This window comes from Festucalex cinctus, chromosome 15 (genome assembly GCF_051991245.1).
Source record: "Festucalex cinctus isolate MCC-2025b chromosome 15, RoL_Fcin_1.0, whole genome shotgun sequence".
In the NCBI taxonomy this organism is placed as follows: domain Eukaryota; kingdom Metazoa; phylum Chordata; class Actinopteri; order Syngnathiformes; family Syngnathidae; genus Festucalex; species Festucalex cinctus.
In genome coordinates, this window is record NC_135425.1 from 22,706,273 (window position 1) to 22,729,356 (window position 23,084).

The 23,084-nt window shown below is 40.5% G+C and overlaps 2 protein-coding genes across 2 annotated transcripts; one reads left to right on the top strand and one right to left on the bottom strand.

Moving 5' to 3' along the window:
• Positions 1–846: 846 nt before the first annotated feature.
• On the bottom strand, positions 847–5,293 carry LOC144002711 (tubulin alpha chain-like). Its single transcript, XM_077498161.1, has 4 exons — positions 4,903–5,293; positions 3,257–3,479; positions 3,042–3,190; positions 847–1,922 (listed from the first exon to the last, which is right to left on the bottom strand). Exons 1-4 carry the CDS (start codon positions 4,903–4,905, stop codon positions 945–947), a joined length of 1,353 nt encoding a protein of 450 aa, XP_077354287.1. The 5' UTR covers positions 4,906–5,293; the 3' UTR covers positions 847–944.
• Positions 5,294–7,445: 2,152 nt separating this feature from the next.
• Positions 7,446–23,084, top strand: LOC144002122 (AF4/FMR2 family member 1-like). The gene is made up of 19 exons (XM_077497053.1): positions 7,446–7,698; positions 11,192–11,312; positions 11,614–12,360; positions 13,364–13,405; positions 13,537–13,593; positions 13,813–13,849; positions 14,063–14,123; positions 14,987–15,122; positions 16,054–16,764; positions 17,557–17,648; positions 17,890–18,091; positions 18,290–18,363; positions 18,437–18,500; positions 19,137–19,273; positions 19,474–19,545; positions 20,416–20,509; positions 20,584–20,618; positions 20,686–20,867; positions 21,538–23,084. The coding sequence occupies exons 1-19, from the start codon at positions 7,682–7,684 to the stop codon at positions 21,672–21,674; spliced, it is 3,018 nt and encodes a 1,005-aa protein (XP_077353179.1). The 5' UTR covers positions 7,446–7,681; the 3' UTR covers positions 21,675–23,084.

Here is a 23,084-nt window from a genome sequence, read left to right on the forward strand (position 1 = left end):
CAATACATCCTGGATTAGTCACACGAAAACGGGGGGGAAAAAAAAAAAAAAAAAAAAAAAAAAAAAAGTTAAACAATTCAAGTGCCACGCGCGACAACTAGCGGCCGATCTGCAACACAGCAGTCGTGTTAAATGACTTCATGGTTGCTAAAATGTTATATTCTGCCAAGTACGACTTGCTAATTCATGTATTTCAGGCGTGGGAAAAGTTAAATGTTCTCAGATAAACATGGATGTTTATGTTTTTAGTAACCTCATGTCTTGGACATTCACTTTATTCATTAAGACAAGGAATGGCTTGTTTCATTCAAAATCTATTGATTGCAGAGAAAATATCGCTCTATATCGGTCTATTTTTTTCATGTTGGACAACATTGAGATCAGCTGAGAAAGTTTGGCAGCAAGGTACCTATGTGGCTTGCATATCCACCTCATATTCCCAAAATATCGCTAGCATTGGGCCTCCAAAATGGTCACTTTTCAAGAGACCCCAAAGCCATTACGATTAAATCATCAAAGAGAACAAACCTTTTAACACTTTACTTAATAATTTGTAAAAACGACAGATTTTTCAAAAAATATTTTCCAAATTGTGACTTACAAGGTTTCGGCCCAACACCAGTAAAATGCATGTTAGTGTTAAATTCAAATTAAGTTGTGGAGATGCAGTGACCAATTTGTCTCATTCTCTCCAGGCAAAAGTGAAATTTCACATAGCAACCAACTACTGACCTTCAACCCTTTAATCTCGATCATCCCTCTCCCTTAGAGATAGATAATTGAATATAACAAATGTTAATATTTGTCATCATTCATTAGAAAAAAAATACACACAAGCTAAAGCAATTATTTAGACTACTGCTTTATTTTGAAATGCATTCCAGACCTGTAACTCCAACCACATAAAACACATTCAACTGTTTAACCATCAAAACGTTTCCGTATTAATACTCCTCTCCTTCCTCGCCGTCACCATCAACAGAGTCGACTCCAACCTCTTCATAATCCTTCTCCAGAGCGGCCATGTCTTCTCTGGCCTCAGAGAACTCGCCCTCCTCCATGCCCTCTCCCACGTACCAGTGAACAAAGGCGCGCTTGGCGTACATCAGATCAAACTTGTGATCGAGTCGAGCCCAGGCCTCGGCAACGGCAGTGGTGTTGCTAAGCATGCACACGGCCCTCTGGACCTTGGCCAGGTCTCCGCCAGGAACCACAGTGGGTGGCTGGTAGTTAATGCCCACCTTGAAACCAGTGGGGCACCAATCCACAAACTGGATGGAACGCTTGGTTTTGATGGTGGCGATGGCGGCGTTGACATCTTTGGGGACCACGTCGCCACGGTACAAAAGGCAGCACGCCATGTATTTGCCGTGACGCGGGTCACACTTCACCATCTGATTGGCCGGCTCGAAGCAGGCGTTGGTGATCTCCGACACCGACAGCTGCTCGTGGTACGCCTTCTCGGCCGAAATGACCGGGGCGTAGGTAGCCAGAGGGAAGTGGATGCGAGGGTACGGCACCAAGTTGGTCTGGAATTCCGTCAGATCGACGTTGAGGGCGCCGTCGAAGCGCAGGGAAGCGGTGATGGAGGAGACGATCTGACTAATCAGCCTGTTCAGGTTGGTGTAAGTCGGGCGCTCGATGTCGAGGTTCCTTCGGCAGATGTCGTAAATGGCCTCATTGTCCACCATGAAGGCGCAGTCGGAGTGCTCCAGGGTGGTGTGGGTGGTCAGAATGGCGTTGTATGGCTCCACCACGGCCGTGGACACCTGAGGAGCCGGGTAGATGGAGAACTCCAACTTGGACTTCTTGCCGTAGTCTACGGACAGACGCTCCATGAGGAGTGAGGTGAAACCAGAGCCAGTTCCACCTCCGAAACTGTGGAACACCAGGAAGCCCTGGAGACCGGTGCACTGGTCAGCCTGAACACAGAGAGGAGACATTTGTTTTTTGTTTTTTTTAAATTGCAACTATAATGGCGACAAGTTGTTCGAAAGCCTCTTCCAATTCCTTCCATCCATCCATTTTCTTGACCGCTTATTCCTCACAAGGGTCGCGGGGGCTGCTGGCGCCTATCTCAGCTGGCTCTGGGCAGTAGGCGGGGGACACCCTGGACTGGTTGCCAACCAATCGCAGGGCACACAGAGACGAACAACCATCCACACTCACACGCACAGTTTGTGTCTATTAATTGGCCTAATTAATTGAAATGAATGAAAAAGGCCCACAAAATCTTTTTGGGGAAAAAAACAAAACAAAGCACTATCTGCACTATTATATATGGTAAATGTGAGTGGTGCAACGGATCACAAAAGTCATGGTTCAGATCAGATCAGTTCAGCAAAAAAAATAAATAAAATTGTGTAAAACATTTTCCCAATAATAAAAAAAAAAAATAACCATGGAGAGTGAATTACAAATTACTCTGGTCCAGAATATTGAAAAATATTTCAACCCAGGTACCAGCTGTCTTTTACTGCTACCAGCCAGGCACTCGTAGGTAATGCTAACCACTAGCTGCTAGCAACTTACGTCGGAGACTTTTGCCCTATCATACAATGACAGCGAAATTAATTAGCGGTTTCTTCTTCTAAACCAGCGACTGAATATGAGTTCAGGATAGTGTTGTGTTGGTCGCAACTACAGTGTTGATAAAAACTACGATATAGAAAGTCAAAATGTCGAAAAGGGAAGTTAAGCTAGCCAGGCATCACGCCACGACGTGGGCCAATTTCAAAATAAAAGCCTACTAAGGTTATTTGCATTGCCGTCAATGCATTACTGTATTTGGTCAACTTTATTTTGAAGTTAGCCTTGGGCGGTGTGTTATGTTGAGTAGGTTTCAGCTTCCTTGACATGTCTGAATGGTGTCCACTGTGAATGTACATTGTTGTTTTTTCGCCCCACCAACCAATCAGCGATTCGTAGGTGATCAATGATGATCTGTTGCACCACTAGTAAATGTATATCGTGTACGAAAATGGCAACGCTCACATTTCACATCGACCAATGTTATAGCCACAAGTAGCCAAGTTACTGACCAGTTTGCGGGCCCTGTCCAGCACCAGGTCAATTATCTCTTTGCCAATGGTGTAGTGACCACGGGCATAGTTGTTCGCAGCGTCCTCTTTGCCAGTGATCAGCTGCTCAGGGTGGAACAACTGGCGGTAGGACCCAGTGCGCACCTCATCTAAGAATATAGAAGAAATGAGTGATGTGGAAATAACAAGTAGAAGAGCATAACAAGAAGTGTTACCGATGACCGTGGGCTCCAGGTCCACAAAAACAGCCCTGGGGACGTGTTTCCCAGCGCCAGTCTCACTGAAAAAGGTGTTGAAGGAGTCATCTCCGCCACCAATTGTCTTGTCACTGGGCATCTGTCCGTCCGGCTGGATCCCATGTTCCAGGCAGTACAGTTCCCAGCAGGCATTGCCGATCTGGACTCCAGCCTGACCAACGTGGATGGAAATGCACTCACGCTGTGGAGCAGGGGAAAATGATCCATTAAATCAGTGATGTCAAACATAAGGCCTGCGGGCCGGATCAGGCCCGCAATGTGGTTTAATCCGGCCCGCGAGATGATTTTGTAAAGTAAAAAAAAATAAAATTTGTAATGTCGGACTACAGTCGGCCACAGTCAAAATATTAGCGTCCTTATAACGTCATTAACTCATTTGCTCCCAATAACGTATAAATACGTTTAAAAAAAAAACATGTTTTAAGTGTCCCAAAGACGTATTTATACGTTTTTTTTATTTTGTTTTTTTTAATGCTAAAGCATACAGAAGACTTTGATGCAGCCTCTCAACTGCAAAGAACGGTTGCAGAAATGGTAGTAATTACACAAACGGCCAGCAGGTGGCAGCAGAGCAAAGGAGATCAACCAGGGCCATCTAGGAAAAAAAGCTAAATTACTTACAATTTTAAATAGATTTGTGAAAACTGATGAAACTTAGCTCTCTTCTAATGCTAATTCCTGCAAAATGGAAACAGATAGAAACATACTTTTTTTTTTTTCCTGATGAAAGAAGAGACTTTAATCTTTCTTTTGATAGGTTCCGTGTTTTTATAGCAATAGAACACAATATTCTGTGGGCCTTGCAAAATCAGTCAAAATTCAGTAAAACAGCCGGGAGCGAATGGGACTCCTTCTGTGAAAATGGCTGGGAGTGAATTAGTTAACTGCGTCACGCAATACTTTCTGGGAACAATATATATATATATGCAAAACAGGTAGATTTAACACATCCAGGACTCAGTGTTGCCGGGTTCCATTTTTATTATTTTTTTTAGAACAATAGACAGTTGAGCTCCGTAATTTAGGGCTGGAAGTTATATACCGTTATTTTACCGATGCGGCCCACTGTAATATATTTTCCTCCATGCGGCCCCTGAGCGAACATGAGTTTGACACCCCTGCATTAAATTATGTGCGATTCATTTCAGGCAAACCTGTTCTTTTATGCAGTGATTGCACAAATTATTTTTGATCATTTCCTGCCACACTGTCCGACAGTAAACTGCAAAATGGGGATTACTGCAGACGCAAGATGCTAATCTAGGTCAGGCAGGTTGCAGTTAGCTCCTGCTGCCACAAGGCCGCATTCTTATTGATGCTCCGTGGCCCGAAATTCTGCTTTACTCACCAAAACGGATATGCTAAACGGTGTTTTTGATACGCATGTCTATTAATATGAACGCTTGTGTCGCTGAAAACTGCAAAAAAGGCGAAACTTTCATTCGCGGATGGGCGCCATGATGAAATAAACATTTTCCCGCCTCAAGATTATAAAATAGCAGAGAATTGCTTCACTTGTTAACCAATCAAGGGCTCAATTATTTCTCTTCATTCAAATCGAAATACATTTGACAAAAAAAAAAAAAAAAAAAAAAGGCTCTTACCATGATGTCTCGTTGTAGATGTTGAGAGTCGTTAAAACTAGTGTGCTTCGTATGAACGTGCCCGCGTTTGTGAGCAGGATTGGTGACGTCAGGAAATCTCCTCCCCGGTTCCGAAGTCGACTTTTCTTTTTTTTTTTTAACTCAACTTTATTGAGGACTAGCGATTACAAACAAACGAACGAGAGTTCGCTTACTTACTTTTGAATACCGTACAGAGAAAACTATCATTACAAATAAAAAGGAATCAAGCTGACCCTTAAACTTCGCCGATAATTCAGCAATCAAATGCAGTTAGCATACACAATTGTGTACAATGAAGTTGTCCGCATAGTGGTTTGATTTGACACTCTCAGTCGGAGAGAAATTTCAGGTTGTGTCGAATCAACACGAATAAAACACGTGTGCGAAGTAGCCCCCTTTTATACAAAGTTCCGCTCGGGGTCAAACATCTCACATTAGAGCCCCGAGAGTTTGAGAAAGAGTCAGACGTTAAATCATGTTCACAGCTCTGATAACTCGTCCTGATCTAATGAGAACAGATGCACGCCCAATTCTCGCCATCTTATAAAAGAGGCTAGATGCTTTAATTAAATAAAAAGTAAACGGTGACAAAACACGTTTTTTTTCATTGAGCTTTAGGAATGAGTATTTACTTAACAAGCTTGATGATATCATTGGTGAATTAATTCCAGAATGTGACACGCAACGACCATCTTTTTCTTTCTTCTTTTTGGTGGCACCCAACCAACATTTTTGTTCAACTAACGTAATGAAGTTATAAAATGCAATAAAAAATGTTGTCAAAATAAAACAAGTAAAAGAAAATAAATGAATCCACGAAAACAAAATGAGCAAACTCTGTTACGAAGGGTTTGCACTTTTAGTACCATACTATAGTATCCATCCATCCATTTTCTTGACCGCTTATTCCTCACAAGGGTCGCGGGGACCATACTATAGTATGGTACTAAAATTATAAGTAGTAGCAATAATAATAATAAAAAATAAAATAAAACTTCATAGATACGTTAAGTGCCTGGTTTAAAACAATTCAAGGGTCGTATACGACCCTTGAATTGTTTGACATTTGACATTGTATACAATGTCAAGTGCGACATCTAGAGGTCAATCTGTAACAGATCAGTTGTGTGCAAAGACTTTATGGATACAAAAATATTTTCCAAGTATGCTGCCATTAAATTAAGTTGTTAAGTCACATTTTTAAGACGTAAGGAAAAGTAAAACATTCCTAAACATGGATGCTTAATGAAGGTTATCGAAATCGTCATTTTGGGCATAATGACGTCACCAACACTTGGGACATTATTTCAATTTGACAGTGCAAAAAGTGCACAAACACAGATGAAGTAAGATTAATTTACTGGTTTGGTCTGCAACATCATGTTTTTACATTTACTACACATATATCTGTGTTTGTCTTTGCCAAAGAGGCTTGTTACATTTTCAACCTCCACAGATAAAGAGATGCAAGAGATAAAGTCAACCACAGTGCAGATTTTGGGGTTACAACAATGACATGGAAAAACGTTAACCAGGAAACTGATTCAGAGAAACAAGATATTCCCCACCAACTGCCTTTCTTTAAAGGGAAATGACATGGTGGTCAAGTCAGCCGGGGTGGAATACTGAGGCGAGGGCCTTTGAGTCGACCAAGTCAGGTGTATGACAGCCACTGATAAAACAGCGTACCTCAATGACATCATTGATGTCACCTTACTATCACCACATCATCAATCCCAGGCTGTAGCTAGATTATACCTCATACAAGGCCTGAGGAAACTCCTCACCTGGTCAAGGATGAGTTTTAAGTCCTCCAAGTCCAGGTGTATGGAGCTCAAGAGGGGGAAGGTGACTGACAAGCTCCAATTTTAACGTGCTACGCTGTATGGAAATAACATTACCTTGAAGCTACCATTCATTGGTCTCAAGGAAGCGTTAATAGTGACTCACAATATGGGAAACTGTCCAGTACAGAGACTTTAGGACTATTTATAGTGTCAACAGCTAGCATTGAGGTTATAACAGGAACACAAATGTTTCTGGAATAACTATATGGTATTTATAATTTCACTTGTACATGTGGATGAAAAAAAACAAACAAGTTTCTATCATCCCATGCATGTGAGTTTTCACAACAAAACTTAAATTGAGCCCCCCACACTGCATCCAGAATAGTTGCTAGATTATTTTAAAATTATTTTTAAGAACCCGATTTTCAGTCCTACACACGATGGAACTTTTGTAAAAGCTCGATTGTCAGCATCCACATAATAACGTTCAAACATTGTTTTAAAAAAAATATGAACCTGGACGGCCCAAAACAATTTTGGATGTACCATGTCACTCATGGGGGGCAAGAAGTAAAGTTTGGGAAATGTAGCTTACGTGACAAGTTATAAAACCAACAACTAATTACCAACTTTTGGTGGTTTTGTTCGCATTTATCACTTTCATTCATTGTGTAAAACAAAAAATATAGCATTGTATGGCTATTTGGTGTCGAATTGAAGTTTACAAAAAGTAAGGAACCCCTTCGAGTAGAAAAGTCCACTGGGCAGCGAATGGACGAGTCAAACATTCGCAGCGAAGGGGTACAGAGAAGCGAACGAGAGCTAAAGGTAGCCAATTTATTGGACCTTTTTCTCTCCCGTAAACGATGTGACAATGCGGGCCGAGAAGACGAGCTCGGCGGCGAAAGTCAGGAGCACACGACTGCCAACTTCGGTTGTTTGACAAACGTGGGAGAGCGGCGCACGCCATGGCAAGTCATCCGAGGTAGGCTCACTCAAAGGCGGCTAGGCTGCTAGCAGCGTGACGGGGAGGGGGGCTGGTAGTCACTCACTTGTCAATGAGCTCGTTCCTCAGGGCTGTCAAAAATGTCAAGTCAAGCTGTTCGCGTTGAATTTATGGCAAAAAAATAAATACAAATAAAAAATCTCTTTTCACCCTGTGTTAATTGAAAATCAATTTAGGAATGGGCAGCTGGGCTGCTCAGATTGTTTGTTTTTAACATAAAGCCTCAGGTGTTATTTTAGTACATCGGGGAAACCTTACTTAAAAAAAAAAACAATCCTTTTTTTTTTTTTTTTTTGACAACATGACAACTTTTGTAGCGGAGGTGTGTTTAAAGTACACGCAAAGTGAAAGTCACTTTCAAATTTAGCTGAAATGGTGGTCACCATAAACATCAATCAATCAATCAATAAATATTACGTTTAAGTCGAAATGAGTGGAAAGTGCACTTGGTTGAGAACTCGACCAGTCTAGTGTTACCCTTAAGGGGTACTTGGTACAGTCTGCCGTGTGAAGCAATGAAATCTAAGATGGGCATGCTGTCCAGTTCATATTTCTGCTTGAGAATGATGAAAACATTTTATGTTATAGGATATTTTGAATCTCTGTTCAGCTTTTATTCTAATTAAATCTTTGTTTTACCGGTAAGGTTTTAAGATTTTTCAAACCTCTTGCTTATTAGTTGAACCGATTTGACCTTTGTAACTTTTGAGGATTCATACATAGGCCAGACATGATACGCAGAGAATATTTATTTATTTATTTTAATTATGGCCACAATATAGGAATAACGTGCACAAAATACTAATTTGAGGCCATGAAGTTTGTAGCGTGGTGGCATAAAATGCTCCTCAATTATATTAGTTTAATTCCTGAAAAGTTGCTTATCAAGAAATGTAAAGGTGTTTACCTACATGGTCAAGTTGTTCACGGAAATGACAATAACCCACCTTTGGTTATGCTATACTGGTTTTGTGGCTTCAAAATAGCATTTTGAATTAAAAAATCTACAGTATTCTTTTTTTTTTTTTTTTTTTTTTTTTTTTAAAACGACACTCTTGAAAAAGATGCACCCTCAGTTCTAAATACAAAAATAGTATTTTAATATTAGGCCTTTTGAGTTAACATCTATGATTTCACCATCATGGGATATATGGAATTGCCATAATAACCTGATTCCCCTGTGCGTCTGTCCAACAGAGCTAGCAGGGGAAGATGGATAATTGAGCTGAGGCTTTAAACTCTGCAGATTCCCGGAGGCTCAGATGCTCCGGACACTGTTGTCTTTGGCCAGAAGCCGCACACTATCCTTCTTAGACTGTCAAGCATGTGGCCATGGGCCTCTTTTATGCTACAGTCCTTACTGTAGGTTCTTATGCTTGAATACTCCTTTGGCCAGTGTCAGCACTGCCTTCCTCGTGCACCATTCCCATCCTGATTGGAAACAGATTAAAGAGGGCGCAGCCACCCCCTTTCACCGATGAACAAACCTGTTTGTTGTCCCTTGTGAGTAGACGGTGACCACCTGATGCGAGATCATAGTATTGGTGTGACATAGTGTTTAATATTCAAGATGCAGCTGCAATAGGTGAAAATATACAAATGTAAATAGACTAATTTTGAGCTAAAAATCCAGGCATCTGATCTACTTCAGCACTCATTAAACAAGCTATGGGAATTGAGGTTTCACACAGCTCAAGCTGGCGTCTGTTACATGTGACTCAAAATATTTACGGAAGTGTAAGTTTAAGCCCCCTCGATCACAAACTGTTGCCGCGTTAACATGCGCATTCATCCACTTCCAGCGGCGGCCGACGTATGGCTTGATAATCTGATTATCTGATCATGCACAGTGATTATTCCTACACAGTAAATTCTGTAGGGTAAATTTGACTCTATTTAGAGCGGGACCAAATAGACTCAGTTTTAGAGTTATATTTACACTTGGAAGTAAGAATTGGAAGGAAATAAAGAATTTGAAAAATAAATAAATAAAAGTGACTCAAGAGTGGAGTAGCAAACTCACGACCTTCAGCTTGGGAGACAGCTGATTGATTCCCAGAGCCACACAGCTCCTGCTTTCTGTTAGTATATCGCTCGTGTTAGCTGCAGCTGATTCCATGGACTCTTCCTAATTCCAAGAGACCAAAAACAATGTCTTTGGTCTCTTGGAGAAAAGCAAACAGTAGGAGGGGCATAGCTCAGGTGGTAGTGTGGCAGTCTCCCAAGCTGAAGATCGTGAGTCCTTTCCTAAACCCTTGAGTCACTTTTTTTTTATTTTATTTTTTATTTTTTTTCCCCCTTATATTGTAAATCTTAGCCTACTCTAAAACTTAGTCTATTTGGATCCTCTCTAAATAGAGTCAAATGTATTCTAAATAGAGTCAAATTTTTTCTACAGAATTTACTGTGTACGAGTTCATACTAATTTGCATTGCATATTTATATAGGGGCGTGGAGAGGGAGGGGTGTGGTCTTCCAACATGTCCACGTTGATTGAGATGTACAAAATGAATGTGTACATGTGGCCCAAGCCAATTACTTAAATTTGTCAGTATGTAGCACATGAAACACATGGCCAAACAAAAATAGTCCCTGTCCCAAAGCCACAATTTGTAGATCATTAAATCCGGGTCAGTGTCAGTCTGGTGTGAGCTGTGGAACATTTGTCTTATAGCCACAATTGCTTTCAACACAAAAGGGAGAAAGAAGTGAATGTCAAGTGTGAAACTTCACAGTCCGATTCTGGTTTTCCACTAAAATAACCCCACTCATCCTATTAATGGGTTATAGGATCCAAGTCCTGCCATGGATAAGGAAAAACCACAAGCAGTTGACTGAAGCGATAAGCTTCCTGTTGGGTGTAAAACTTTCCACATCAGTCCTACAGTTTTCATTGTCATTGTTACATCAAGCCACTGAAGCTGTTGGTCAACTTCAGCCCTTCCCCATTACACGTTGGTGGTTTCTTTCACACAGAGCAAACCTGGAAAAAGCCAGTTTGGTGTTTGAGGATTTTGGAAGATTGTGAGTTGGCTGCAGGCTCCCCCGTGGGTGATTCTCAAAGCTCGCTCCATCATTCTCTTGGCTTTCTACCAAAACCGTGCTGGCTGCGGTTGCCATGGAAAATTAAGCCCATTGGGGTTGAGCAGCAACAACACGCCACTTGAGGAAGGGTATCCCCCACCCCAAAATGTCGACATATGAACATGTCCCCCAAGAATATCCTTCATGAAACCTGCACTTGTACAGCTTTATAATTAATGGCAGTAAACAACATCTGTGTAAGTGTTGGGTCCAATCCTCGCCTCTTGCTATATGCCAGTCCCTCGGGTGGGTCGTAGACCAGACATAAGCACGGCCAAGACCTTCTGGGCACCTTCCCAAACAGACATTTTATTCTTTTGAATGCATCTCTGTGTGTCTTTACTGTATTTGTAGTCTAATATCTGTCTGTCCTGGTGATGCTCCACAGCGCATATGATGAAGAAAGGAATCGTCTCCGCCTACAAGCCTGGGAGCAGAGGAACCAAGAAACCAGCCAAGCCAAAGAACTCGGCACTGAGAATGTGCCACTTTTTGGGCAGCCATACAAAGTACGTATGTGCTACATTTACTTAACTATGTTTTTTGGATATTGTCTACCTTTTGATCGTTTGCTAACGATGTTCTACAACACCTCAGTTGCTTTTGTCAGGGCTTTGCACAATAGTTGGTTTGAGTTCTACCAAGTTTTTAATGTAATTTTTTTTTTTTTAAAGGGACAGCAACATGAAAAATCTTTTAACCATGTTAAAATGCTAATTCCTCACCAAAACACTGCCGAAAATCAGATTGGCCAATCACAGGCCATTACATAGTGACCCAAAATGAAACGTTTTCCCTCTTGCTTTTTAGACAAACAAAGGTGATGAGCTTTCCAACAGGATCCAGCGAATGCTGGGCAGCTACGAAGATGGGACTCATCCTACAGAGCCTTCAAACTTCACACAGTCTGATCAGGGGCAGCCAAACTCCAGTGGGCCCAGCAAACTTCCCATCCAAGACCCGGCCCATCATGTATCCGGCCAAAACCGCCAAAGTAATAGTTACCCCTTTCAGACGATGAGGGACATCACCACTTCCTCCCCAAACCACAATGGAAGCTCACACACCGTGCCAAAGGCTACAATGGATCATCAGAAGGTTGAAGCTTTGTCGGATCTCGGGGCAAATACTAGTAGTCCTCAGGAAAGGTCTGCACAGCCTCTGGACTTCAAGCCAATACCTTCCCTTCATTCCAGTGAGGCCAAATGTTCTAAAGACTCCTTTGATTCACGTCAGGATTCCACAGAACCTCCCGCTGGCGCTGTGGCGGACGTTTCTGTGTTTAACCTCAGGCAGTCGCCAGCGGACGCTTCCCTTCATCAGGCCGGCAAAAGCAGCAACCCCCTCTTGCAGAGCTTCCCACCGCTGTCTTCGGCCAAGCAAGCCAGTGTTGCCATGATGCAAAAGCCCACGGCGTACGTGAGGCCTATGGACGGTCAGGACCAGCTGCTCAGCGGCTCGCCAGAGTTGAAACCTTCGCCTGAGCCACATCTGCCTCTGCAGGAGATTCACAAGGCCGACCATACAAAGGACAAAATGTTGCCCCAGTATCTGGAGGTGAGAACCACAGAACGAAACAGTACCGTTAAAGACTGTCTTCACTGAAGTAGTTTTCATCTGACTGTCAGCTTGTTTTAAATTACACCGGCTGCATATGCACTGCGAATCGACTGCGGACCAGCTCCGTCGTGCCGGAGCCCGCCGGACGAATAGATCTATCTTCTATTTTTGGTGCAGCCGTCGGAATCTGTCAAATTGCAAAGTAGCACAAAACACATCAAGCGGGACAGGAAAACTGACGCAGTTTCAAAATAAAAAACATTAGGTTACTTTTCAGAATAAAATACTCACCAGATCCTATTTCGCAATCATATCAGCAAAACGTTATAACACTTATTCACGGTTTAAACACCAGCGAACATGGACGAGAGAGATTTATAATGGTAACGATTTAGTAAATTTTCAACGATTCGATTTTTAAAATCACGATATATCAAATTAATTCGATTTAATGCCCAGTCCTACTTTGTCCCCAATTGACATAAGTGGACTGTAATGTTTCTCAAAGGCAGTGCAGGCACAACACCCAGGAGAGGCCTTTAAAACAACGAGGAATGTTTCATGTTGACTCACTCACACAGTTTATCTTAGCACTTTTGGCTTGTTTCACACATACCGGTAATGGTTTTGCATACTCATGAGTTGTAGTGGTGTAGTCTTGCTTGAAGATGTTTCTTTAATCAGGTTTTAACCCTCAAGGTCTTTTAACTGTCACCTTCCCCAATTCTGCCCAGTATATTTGATGTTTATATATTTTTTACACTTTAAATGGGTCTGTTTTTAAAACTACGGCCATCTGAAATATCGTCCAATCATTTCACAAGCAAGACAGTCGTTCTAGCAAATATTTCACGGCATTCTTTGAATTGGAAAAATCGTAAGCAGTACTATGAAACTTGTTTTAAATAAAAATAACCGGTTTAGTTGTGTTTGGGCTTCATGTTGAACTCGTACATTTTCTAAGTAAGCTCTTCCAACTTTTTTTTTTTTTTTTTTGTAGACAAAGACAAATGAAGCAATGTGTGTGGAAGACATCTTGAAGGTATATTTTTATTTGTTGGTACAGTGAAGTTGTTTTTAAACATGATATCGCCCCGCCCCTTTGTTTGCTAAAGACTCATCATTATACATTGAAAATTGTATTTTTATTTTTTTATGTTTATATGTCTGTAGGAGATGACTCACTCCTGGCTGCCCCTCCTCACAGACATACACATCCCCAAATCGAAGGTAACACCGATGATATGGTTGGTTTGTGTGCTGTTACAAATGCCAACCTGATGTTTTGTACAACTTTGGAGATACATTTCCCCCTTCTCAAAATTCCAATTTGTTTGACCTTTTAAGTCTTTTGACTTTCAGGTTCGATTGTATTGTGTATCATGCGCAGTTTTGATGTGCTGCATTTTTAGTCTGTGCGTATGTGTGTGTGTGTGCGTCTCCTCACAGGAAGCAGAGCAAGCCTCATCATGTCCAGGAGGACAGCGTGAGTCAATAAAGCACCCTTGGATCAGTCGAAAGTAGTAGAATAACATAGTTCATATTTCCATGTGTTATGGACTATGCCAAGTATATATGGCTTCTCAGGTTCACTTATTGCACTTGTGTAAATGCACGTTTTTATTGTTGTTATTGGTCAAATTTCTGCTTTTCTTCCCCCCCCCCCCCCCCCCCCCCCCCCCCCCCCCCCCCCCCCCAGAAAGCCCCAATCGTTCTCCTGAAGATCCTTGCCATTTAGACATGCAAAGCTCCAAACTATTGTGAGTGCTAAATTTGTCTTTACACAAGTATGACCAAAAATGGCTATGAATACGTGTGAGTGTGCAAGCATTTGATTGAACTCACGTGAACCCAAAGACTAATCCTTCATTTTCAAAATAATGTCCTGCTAGCTGCTGTGATTCAATCAAGCTGGCCACTTAGTGACTATTATTATGAGTGTGTTGTGGAATTTTCAGTAGCTGGGCGAGACGAATGAAACAGTATCCAAAACAATTTGTCTTTTGGGTTTGGATGCTATGCCTCAGCAGACAATGAGTCGACTTGTGAACAGCATGAGACGTCGCCGTCAAGTTGTAATTGATGCTCAAGGGAACATGACCAGTTCTTGAGACGTTGAAATTTCTGGTTGTGGTCTTCCCACTAATGTTGTTAACTTTTGTTTCAATGAATTGTTTGAGATGAGCAAATCACCAGTGCATCCATCTGCTTAAATGTCCTACTTTCATGATACGATATCATTGTCAACTTGTTAAATTTTCCATCAATTTCACCAGAAAGCCAAATATCCCTAACTTTTTGTGATGTGTATGTAAGTCCATGAGTAAACGGTAGCGGTGGGCGGATACAAAGTAAATTCAACATGGCTACTCGAGGAGATACAGTCGTGAATGACTTGGGTCCTTGTTGTGTACTAAAAACGGCATAAAACTGATAAAAGGTGTGTTTCTCACTGAATTTCTTAGGTTTAAATTCCCAAAAAAAGAAAAAAAAATCAAACAAAAAAACAACAACAATATAAATAGGTGAATTTGTGAATCGCAAACTATTAGGCAAGGGTTCAGTGTCGCAGTATTTTCCATTTTCGGTTCAATGGTTATCATCACATCATACTTTGTTTTAGTTCGCACAAAGATGCTCATTCCAGCGGCGTGGAGTCGGCGAACTCCAGTGACTCTGACACCAGCTCCAGATCTGAATCAGATGGTGACAGCGTCAACAATGAGCTCTATGGACTGACGGCGAGCTGCAAAACTGAGGCAAGCGTTTTTTTTTTTTTTTAAATTAGCGTTAATAGTCCCATAGCTCGATTAATTGCCAAATGTAAATAAATTACTCACGTCAAGTAAATGCCTCCTTTTTTCATAGAAAAAATGCTGTAAATACTATTGAATGATTGAAATGCATACTGTATTATAATTTCCAAAAACATCTCAAAATATTTGCAGAACTTGGCTGATATTCATGCTTTAGTGTAAAAAAAAAATATATACTGTATATATGTGGATTGTCATTAGAATGCATTTAATTGAAAATACAAATCACAAAATAAAAATAAAATGTTAAATTTGATTGAAATGCTTTTTAAAAAAAATAGTTAAAAAAAAATACAAAATTCTATAATATATGCCATTCGATTGAAATGTAAAAATTAGAATAATGAGTCAATGAAATGTCCTTTGCATAGCTGCCAATCGTCAGGTGCTGGTGGGCAGTAGGAACTCATGCAATAATACAAGGAAAAAGAATCCTCCCATACACTGGCAGAGACTTTTTTTTTTTTTTTTAAATTGAGATTTAAAAAATAAAAATAAAAAAATCAAATAACGCAAATTAAAGTCTGTCAGTGTGCGGGGGATTCTTTTTTTCCTTGTAAAATAATAATGATTGAGTACTTGATTAAAGTGTATACTACATTGTAAAGAATTATATATATTAATAAAAATGACATTATTGTATGATGTAGAATTTGATTAAAATGCACATTTTATTGTAATTTTGTGTATGGGAGAAAAAAACTAATGGACACTCTCTGCACTCAAGTAAAATCACATGATGAAATGCTGTATCGGTGGGTAGCCAGAGTTTGCTACATCTCACGCAAATTTTGGTGGTGTAGGTAATGATGTTTCTTGGTGATTTTGCAATTTGCTGAATTTAATTTAAACTTTAATTGCCATCTTTCTCTAGCCTGATGCTGCGTCAGTCAGTGGTGACTGGCAATTGGGCAACTGGATCCCGTCCAGTCATCAGAACTCTGGCAACGAGAGCAACGGCGTCTGCGAGAACGCTGCTCGAAAATTGCAGCGTGGCTCTGAACACCTTGTGGCGGCAACCCAGTCGACTGAGCATGGTGGAAACCCTCCAAAAGTGCAGCCTTGCAGCGAGAGTTCTCATAAAAGTTCTCTGAATGCTGGTTCTTTGAATCACCCGGGCGGCTCGCACAAACGACCGAAGGACTGTGTGAAATCTGAGGATGCTTTAGCCTCCAAAGCACCCACTTTCTCAGACCGACCGAAGGTCAAAATGAAAACGGAATGCTCAAAGAACGCGAGCAGTGACTCTAAACGTAAGAGGACTTTTAAATCAGATGGCGCGCAAAAGACTGAATCCAGGCTGGAGGTGGTCCACCGAGATGCCCCACCCACCCCACCGATCAAAACCAACGTGGACGTCGTCCAAGAGGCCAAAACCATTCCCAAAGCAGAGTTCTCCACAACCCACAAGTCCTGCAAGAAGTCGGTCCCTAAATCTTCTCAGGACAGCCACACCAAGCCTGCTGGAAGCCTGCTGGTAAAGATCGATCTCAATCTGCTCTCAAGAATCCCTCAGCCAACACCCGGGAATGCAGAGACCCGAAAACACCCCAAGGCCAGCAAGAAGATGCTACCTCAAACTGCTGTAAGTCATAAATGCATAGAAGCGGACGTCCTATTGATGAATTCATGGATCATCTCCTTATTAGAGAATAAATTGTGCAGGAAGTACTAAAATAATGAACAGTTGTATTCAAAATTTCAGTGAAGGTCAAATTAAGTTAACCGGTAAAGGTTTTCGTCCATTTTAGGTTCATTTTATATCACCCAAAAACCCAATATTAACTTTTTTGGGGAGCAGTGTAAAATTAGTGCTGTCAAAGTTAGTTAACTAATTAATTACAAAATATTATGAATTAATCATGTATTAACGCAGTATTAATCACACTTCATTTTGACCGGCGCAGATCATCCTTTAGCTGACAGCGGATGGTTACGTTAAAAGGTAGCACAGGTTGTGTTTGTGTAGTAAACATAAAGTAAAGCATTTAATAAATGTTTGCATATGACATTGTGAATATTTTTTCATGTCAAACTAGCCTATTGGGGTCTTTTTTTTTTTTTTTTTTTCCTTCTTTTTTTCAAAAGTATATTATGCAACCAGTAGAAAAAGAGGAGAATGAGCAGTGTGCACTGGATGATTTTTTATTTTTTTTTGAAGATGTCTAAATGTTGTAAAAATTAACACATAACAGGTGCTCTTAAGTTTGGGCGGGTAAAAATGTTTAAAGTCTTCAATTAAGTGATTAATTGTGATTAATCAAAATTCTAAAATGTGATTAATCGGATTAAAAAATTAATCATTTGACAACTCTTGTAAAAATGCACCTGCCAAGTGTCCTGTTTGTATTGAAACTTGTGAATGGCAAACTTCCAGGTGGAGATGGATGACAAGATTCTTCCCAGAAAGAAGCCGAAGCTGGAGAAAAAGATGACATCATCCAATAAGGATTCTTCTGTCAAAGTGGAGTAGGTTCCATGAAAGGCAAAATTCCCGCCAAGTGCTGCAGTACAGTTTATTGCAGGTTGCCACAGTGATGGGACAGTTTTGGAACAGTATACAGAGATCTTGAGGGATGGCAACGACTGCACCCCTTTTTTTAAGCTATCATGAGAAAAGACAGATCTATTATGTGTTTGGTGACTAATTAATATGGCCTATGTGTGTTCCTGTGTATGGTAACAACTCTTTGATCTTGTCACCCTTTAGGATTTGCAGCACCCAAGCAGATGAGCAGCAGTACAAGAAGCCCAAGGAAACGCAGGTACACTTGCAGAACCCCCCCAAAGACTCTGGTAAAGACCTGAAGGTGAACAAAGGATCTCGTGAGGAACCTCACAAGGATGGTCCCAAGAGCAAAGACTCCTCCAAGCATAAGAGCAGACATGCAAAGAACACGCATGCGGAGAAGGTAACATTCCATTCGCTTAGTGGGTCTCAAAATTCGAGTCGTAACGTCAAGGCTCCACGACATAATTTGCAATAAATTATGTTGGAAAATGTCACCACTAAAGGGTGCCTGGACCCCAAAAATTTGAGAACCCCTCAGTTAGAGGATGTAGTGGGTAACGTAGTATTCTTGTTGGCCTCCATTTTGGAATGCCAACAGAAGCAGCATTCGTCATCCTTGCAGCCCCCCAGGAAAGTCGAGACCTCCAGACCCTTGCTCAAGACTGAGGACAGGTGAGATTAATCATACAAAATGTTTTTTGCCACATTGTCAGTCAGGTTTCGTAATCCAGTGATTTTCCTGCAGGGAATATCCAGTCAAACACTACATCAAGGAGGCCAAACGACTGAAGCACAAAGCAGATGCTGAGGTCTGACACTAAATCCTTTCCATGTCGCTTATTTTTGTTTTTTGCCAGATTGCCTGGTAGGATAAAACAAAATTTTAGCCTACCATACGGATGACCACATGCATAGATTTATCTCGAGGCTGCATTTATTTGTGTTGGTTTAGGTAGAAAAAAAGTCATTCTAACTTCATTAGCTAGCACTATACCTCATATTGCTTGCAAAACATTTGCATTTTTGTTAACAAGCTAAAAACCTAGCATTATTTTAAAGATAATAAATTAGATTTTGCTATGCAGACACCCACTTAGCTTTTTCCAGCTTCTACTATATTTATCTGGCTTAGTTTTGGCAAAGGAAAAATAATGATGCACATTTCTAGCCTCATTAGCTTAGTCAGCACTGTGGATAGCTTGCTCTTATATTATCATTTTAGCCAATAGTCTCACAGCAGAGTAGCATTATTTTACGGATGATATATACAGTAAGTCCATTGCTTAGCTTGGATCAGAAAAATGGTGTGCCTATTGATTTTTGAGGTGGTTCAACTGGCTATGCGGATGACCCAGAGCTTTATCCAGAGTCATGGATGTAGTAGTAGGCTGTAGCTCGTGGCTTCAGGCTAGCCTAAAAAGTATTTGGTGCGCTTTCTCATTCAGTCGGACAAGCGCAGCAAAGCTTTCAACTACTTGGATGCTGCCATGTTTTTCGTGGAAAGCGGCATCGCCATGGAGAAGGACCTGCACATTTCCATGTCTTCCTACACTATGTTTGCTGAGACGGTGGAGCTCCTGAAGTGAGAGCGCGAGTATCTTTGCAATACAATGAAAATGTTTTTTTTGTTTTTGTTTTTTTTCTCCCTCCCACGAAAATGTGTTCCAGACTCACACGTGAGAGACCACATAAAAATTATTGTTTTACTGTACAGCTTTGGGCCTTGATGTATTTATTTATTTATGTATTTTTAAATCTCTCATATAAACTTCTCTTTCACAGGTTTGTGCTGAAGCTAAAAAGCTTAGCGGACACATCTGCTCACCCCTCAGAGAAGGACTTTGTAGCATTATGGTAACTGTCACTATCTGATCAAAAAAGTCTTGTTTCCACCAAGCAGTACCACTCTGCCCGCTTTTTACTAATTATACTGGTTGGAACGATTAGTCAACACCACGTCATAATAGTTGAAGATACGCGACTAAAGTTTCTCTAAAATTACCCTCTGCTGAGACAAGTTAACCGATTTCTTGGTGGAAACATGTTTTGGAGATGCACTTTTACAGTAATTAGCAGGGCTGGGTTAAAAAAATCGAATAGTCGATATTGAATCGATTTTCCTTTTCGAGCCTGATATCGATTCATAAAACCATGAATCAATTATTTTAGGATCTCTTTTTTTTTTTTTCTTAGAAATCTATAAAATATAGAATTTTAATGGCTGCTTTTTTTTTATCTTACTATTTTCTTGAAATGTACTATTCATATGAATTTAAAAGTATTTTCTTACATTTATGAAATAACTGACTTATTGCACTTTAAGACCATTCAGAATCATTTTAATTTATATTTACAATTATTGAATTAAAATGACTATTTTCATCTCAACCTTGCTGATGTTTGTGTAACATTTAAGTGATTATAACACTTCTTACTTTCATTAATAAACTTAACCATTTAGTTACTGCCTCCACAAAATTTTATTTGGAATTTAAAGTTTGTGGAATTTTTGTCATGTCCTTGACATTTTAAGAAAAATTGATGTTCCATAATTAATATCGGATTGAATTGAAGTGAATCAAATCAAAATTGAATTGAACTGAACTCTTGTAAATCAAAATCGAAACGATTGAGTTAATTAGAATCGATACCCAGCCCTATTAATTAGTACTTTGAGCTTTTGTAGTGATGAAGGTTCAACCTCTTTCTCATGGTGTGTTACAGTCTGAAGTGCCAGTCTCTCCTGCAGATGGCGATGTTTCGCCACAGGTACAAAACTGCGCTCAAGTCCTCTAAGACGCTCGCTGACCACTTCATCGTCAGTATTTCTCCTCTCATTGTGATTTCATTAACTTTTCGCCAGTCTTAATATGGATTCAAATTATCTTCCAGAATCCCGCACTTGAGTCGTCCGTCTGTGCCACCAAGTAAGTCACCATCATGTCGCACCACGGCGCTGTCACACATTCGCTTCCTGTCGCATCATCCTCGCAGGGGTCCGAACACGCCATCCTCTATGGACAGCATCCCGTCCCCAGCCTGTGGCGGTGACAGCGCTGTGGTTGTTCCCGTCGCTGTGGCGCAGATGGCGCTTTCCTATGTCAACATCACTACGTTATTCCTGAATGCTCACGAACTGTGGGAACAGGCGGACCAGATGGCAGGCAAAGGCAGCGGTAGGGTGGTGCTAATTTTCCAAAATATCTTTATTCTAACATATTGACTGTGTTTTTATCTGAGTCTCAAACTTTGCGGGTTCACCGGGAGGTTATTTTTTCCCGCCAAGGACATTTAAACTTGTGTATCCATGTTGGAACCTCGGTGTGAGAGGTTAGAACCAATCTCATTCACTCCCAGCCATTTTCCCTGAAGCAACCCCCATCGCTGTTTTACTGGAATTTGACTGCTTTTGCAAGGCCAACAGAATATTGTTCTATTGCTATAAAAACATGGAACCTACCAAAAGAAAGATTAGTCTCTTCTTCCATCATTAAAAAAATATATATTTGTATCTGTTTCCGTTTTGCAGCAATTAGCATTAGAATATAGCCAAGTTTCATCAATATTCACATTCCTGGTGAAAACATGGGGAAAAGACCTTGTTGCAACATGACCCTGGATGTTGTACTCTGCTGCTGGTCTTTTTTTGTAATAACTACCTTTTTCTTTAAGCCACCTCTTCATGTCAGAAGCTGCATCAAAGCCTTCTCTATGCTCTTGCATTAAAAAAAAAACAAAAAAAAAACATGACTACATTTTGGAGAGTGAAGGACAAAGTATTAAAAAACGTATTTCCACGTTTTCAGATTTGAATGAGTTAAACCAACTAAATTTTTTTCTTTGAAGGTCTCGTGGCAGAGCTGGATGCTGTGGTCGGCCCCCTGAGCCTGGCTTCTAGCGTGACCTCCATGGTGCGCTACACCCAACAGGGCGTGGCATGGCTGCGACTGGACAGCAAGAAACAGCAAATGAATGTTCGATGAAGGTACCTGAAGCCTCTGATCTGATCACGGTATGTGGGCCACGGAAGACAGTCCAGTGGTTTACGTGGATTAGCCACCGAGTTTAGAAAAAAAAGTTGCACTTAACAAAAAAAGCAGGGTGGAATGACCCGTCATCAGGCCAAGTTGTACAATGGGTTTATAAATCAGGAGCATGGTTTTGGATTGATCACAACTTTTATTCATTCTGCATTCTCTTTTTCAGTGTTCCCCTGCCTAGTAGTGATATCCGAATTGCGAACTCACCTATTTTCAAAGTTTTTTTTTTTTTTTTTTTGGAACCTGTCTTCTGACAGTCTCCGAAAAACTATTGGCCGTTTTGTGCTCTTTCTGAAACAGATGTTGGCAAAGTTGTGTAATAGAAAAGTGTTGCTTTGGCGCCATGTTGTGGCATCCTGCGGCTGCTTAACTATTTTGAAGTGAGAGGAGGAGCTTATATGAGATTTCTAAAACAATGTCTGATAGAAAAGTAGTGCTTTGGTGCCATTGTTGCATTTGTAGACATTAAGTCATAAACATTAATGTCAACTTCAGCTCGCCATCGATACCTTTGGTCAACTTCAACTGCTCAACCCGGTATTTGAGCCATGCATTTTAGAAGGCATTTTAGAAGAAGCACAAAACCAGATAGCTTATAAAAATAAATAATTAAAAAAATCCAATAGGAGGAGGAGACTGTTATGACGTCACCATTTGCTCAAGTAAATTTTTTCACTGTTGTCCAGCTCAAGTAATGGCATCATTGTAATGGCAAGCACAAGCTAAAGTGCCTTTATTCTCTCAACATTCTCTTAGTGATGAGGACTATTTTTATAGCCAATCACATTTATTTTTTAATTTATTGTTGTTGTTTTTTTTTGTACAAGATATGCACTTTTGTTAGATCAGTTTGCATGAGGAAACTGTCTTAATCTAGAGGTTTGTTGCTTTTGTTTTTTTTTTAGGCACACTAGCTGCAAAAAAAATTCTTACACAACCAAGTGCTAACCTTCTTTAATTCTGAAAATTTTGTAAATTTATGGCAAAGGAGGAGTTTGTTTGGACCTGCGCATTAAAAAAAAAAAAAATCATGTTAAGCATCCCACTTGGTTATGTCAGTTCAGTTATGGTGTGTCGTGAAGCAATGGAAGCAAAGAAGAATAATTGAATAATTCCCCTCCCCCAAAAAGTTATGAACAAAAACGACCATGTGAAAGTGTCATCATAGCCTTCGGGGATTATCTCATCTCCCATCGGGTGTTGACAACTGACTTGGATTTACACTTCCTGGTCCGTTGATAATCATTATGACGATGATTATGAAGATGTACTGGAATGTTAGTTTTTTTTCATTTTGTGGAGCGTCGAGGTTTTCTGTTTCAGTGTTCAGAGAAAAATAAACACTGGAAATCA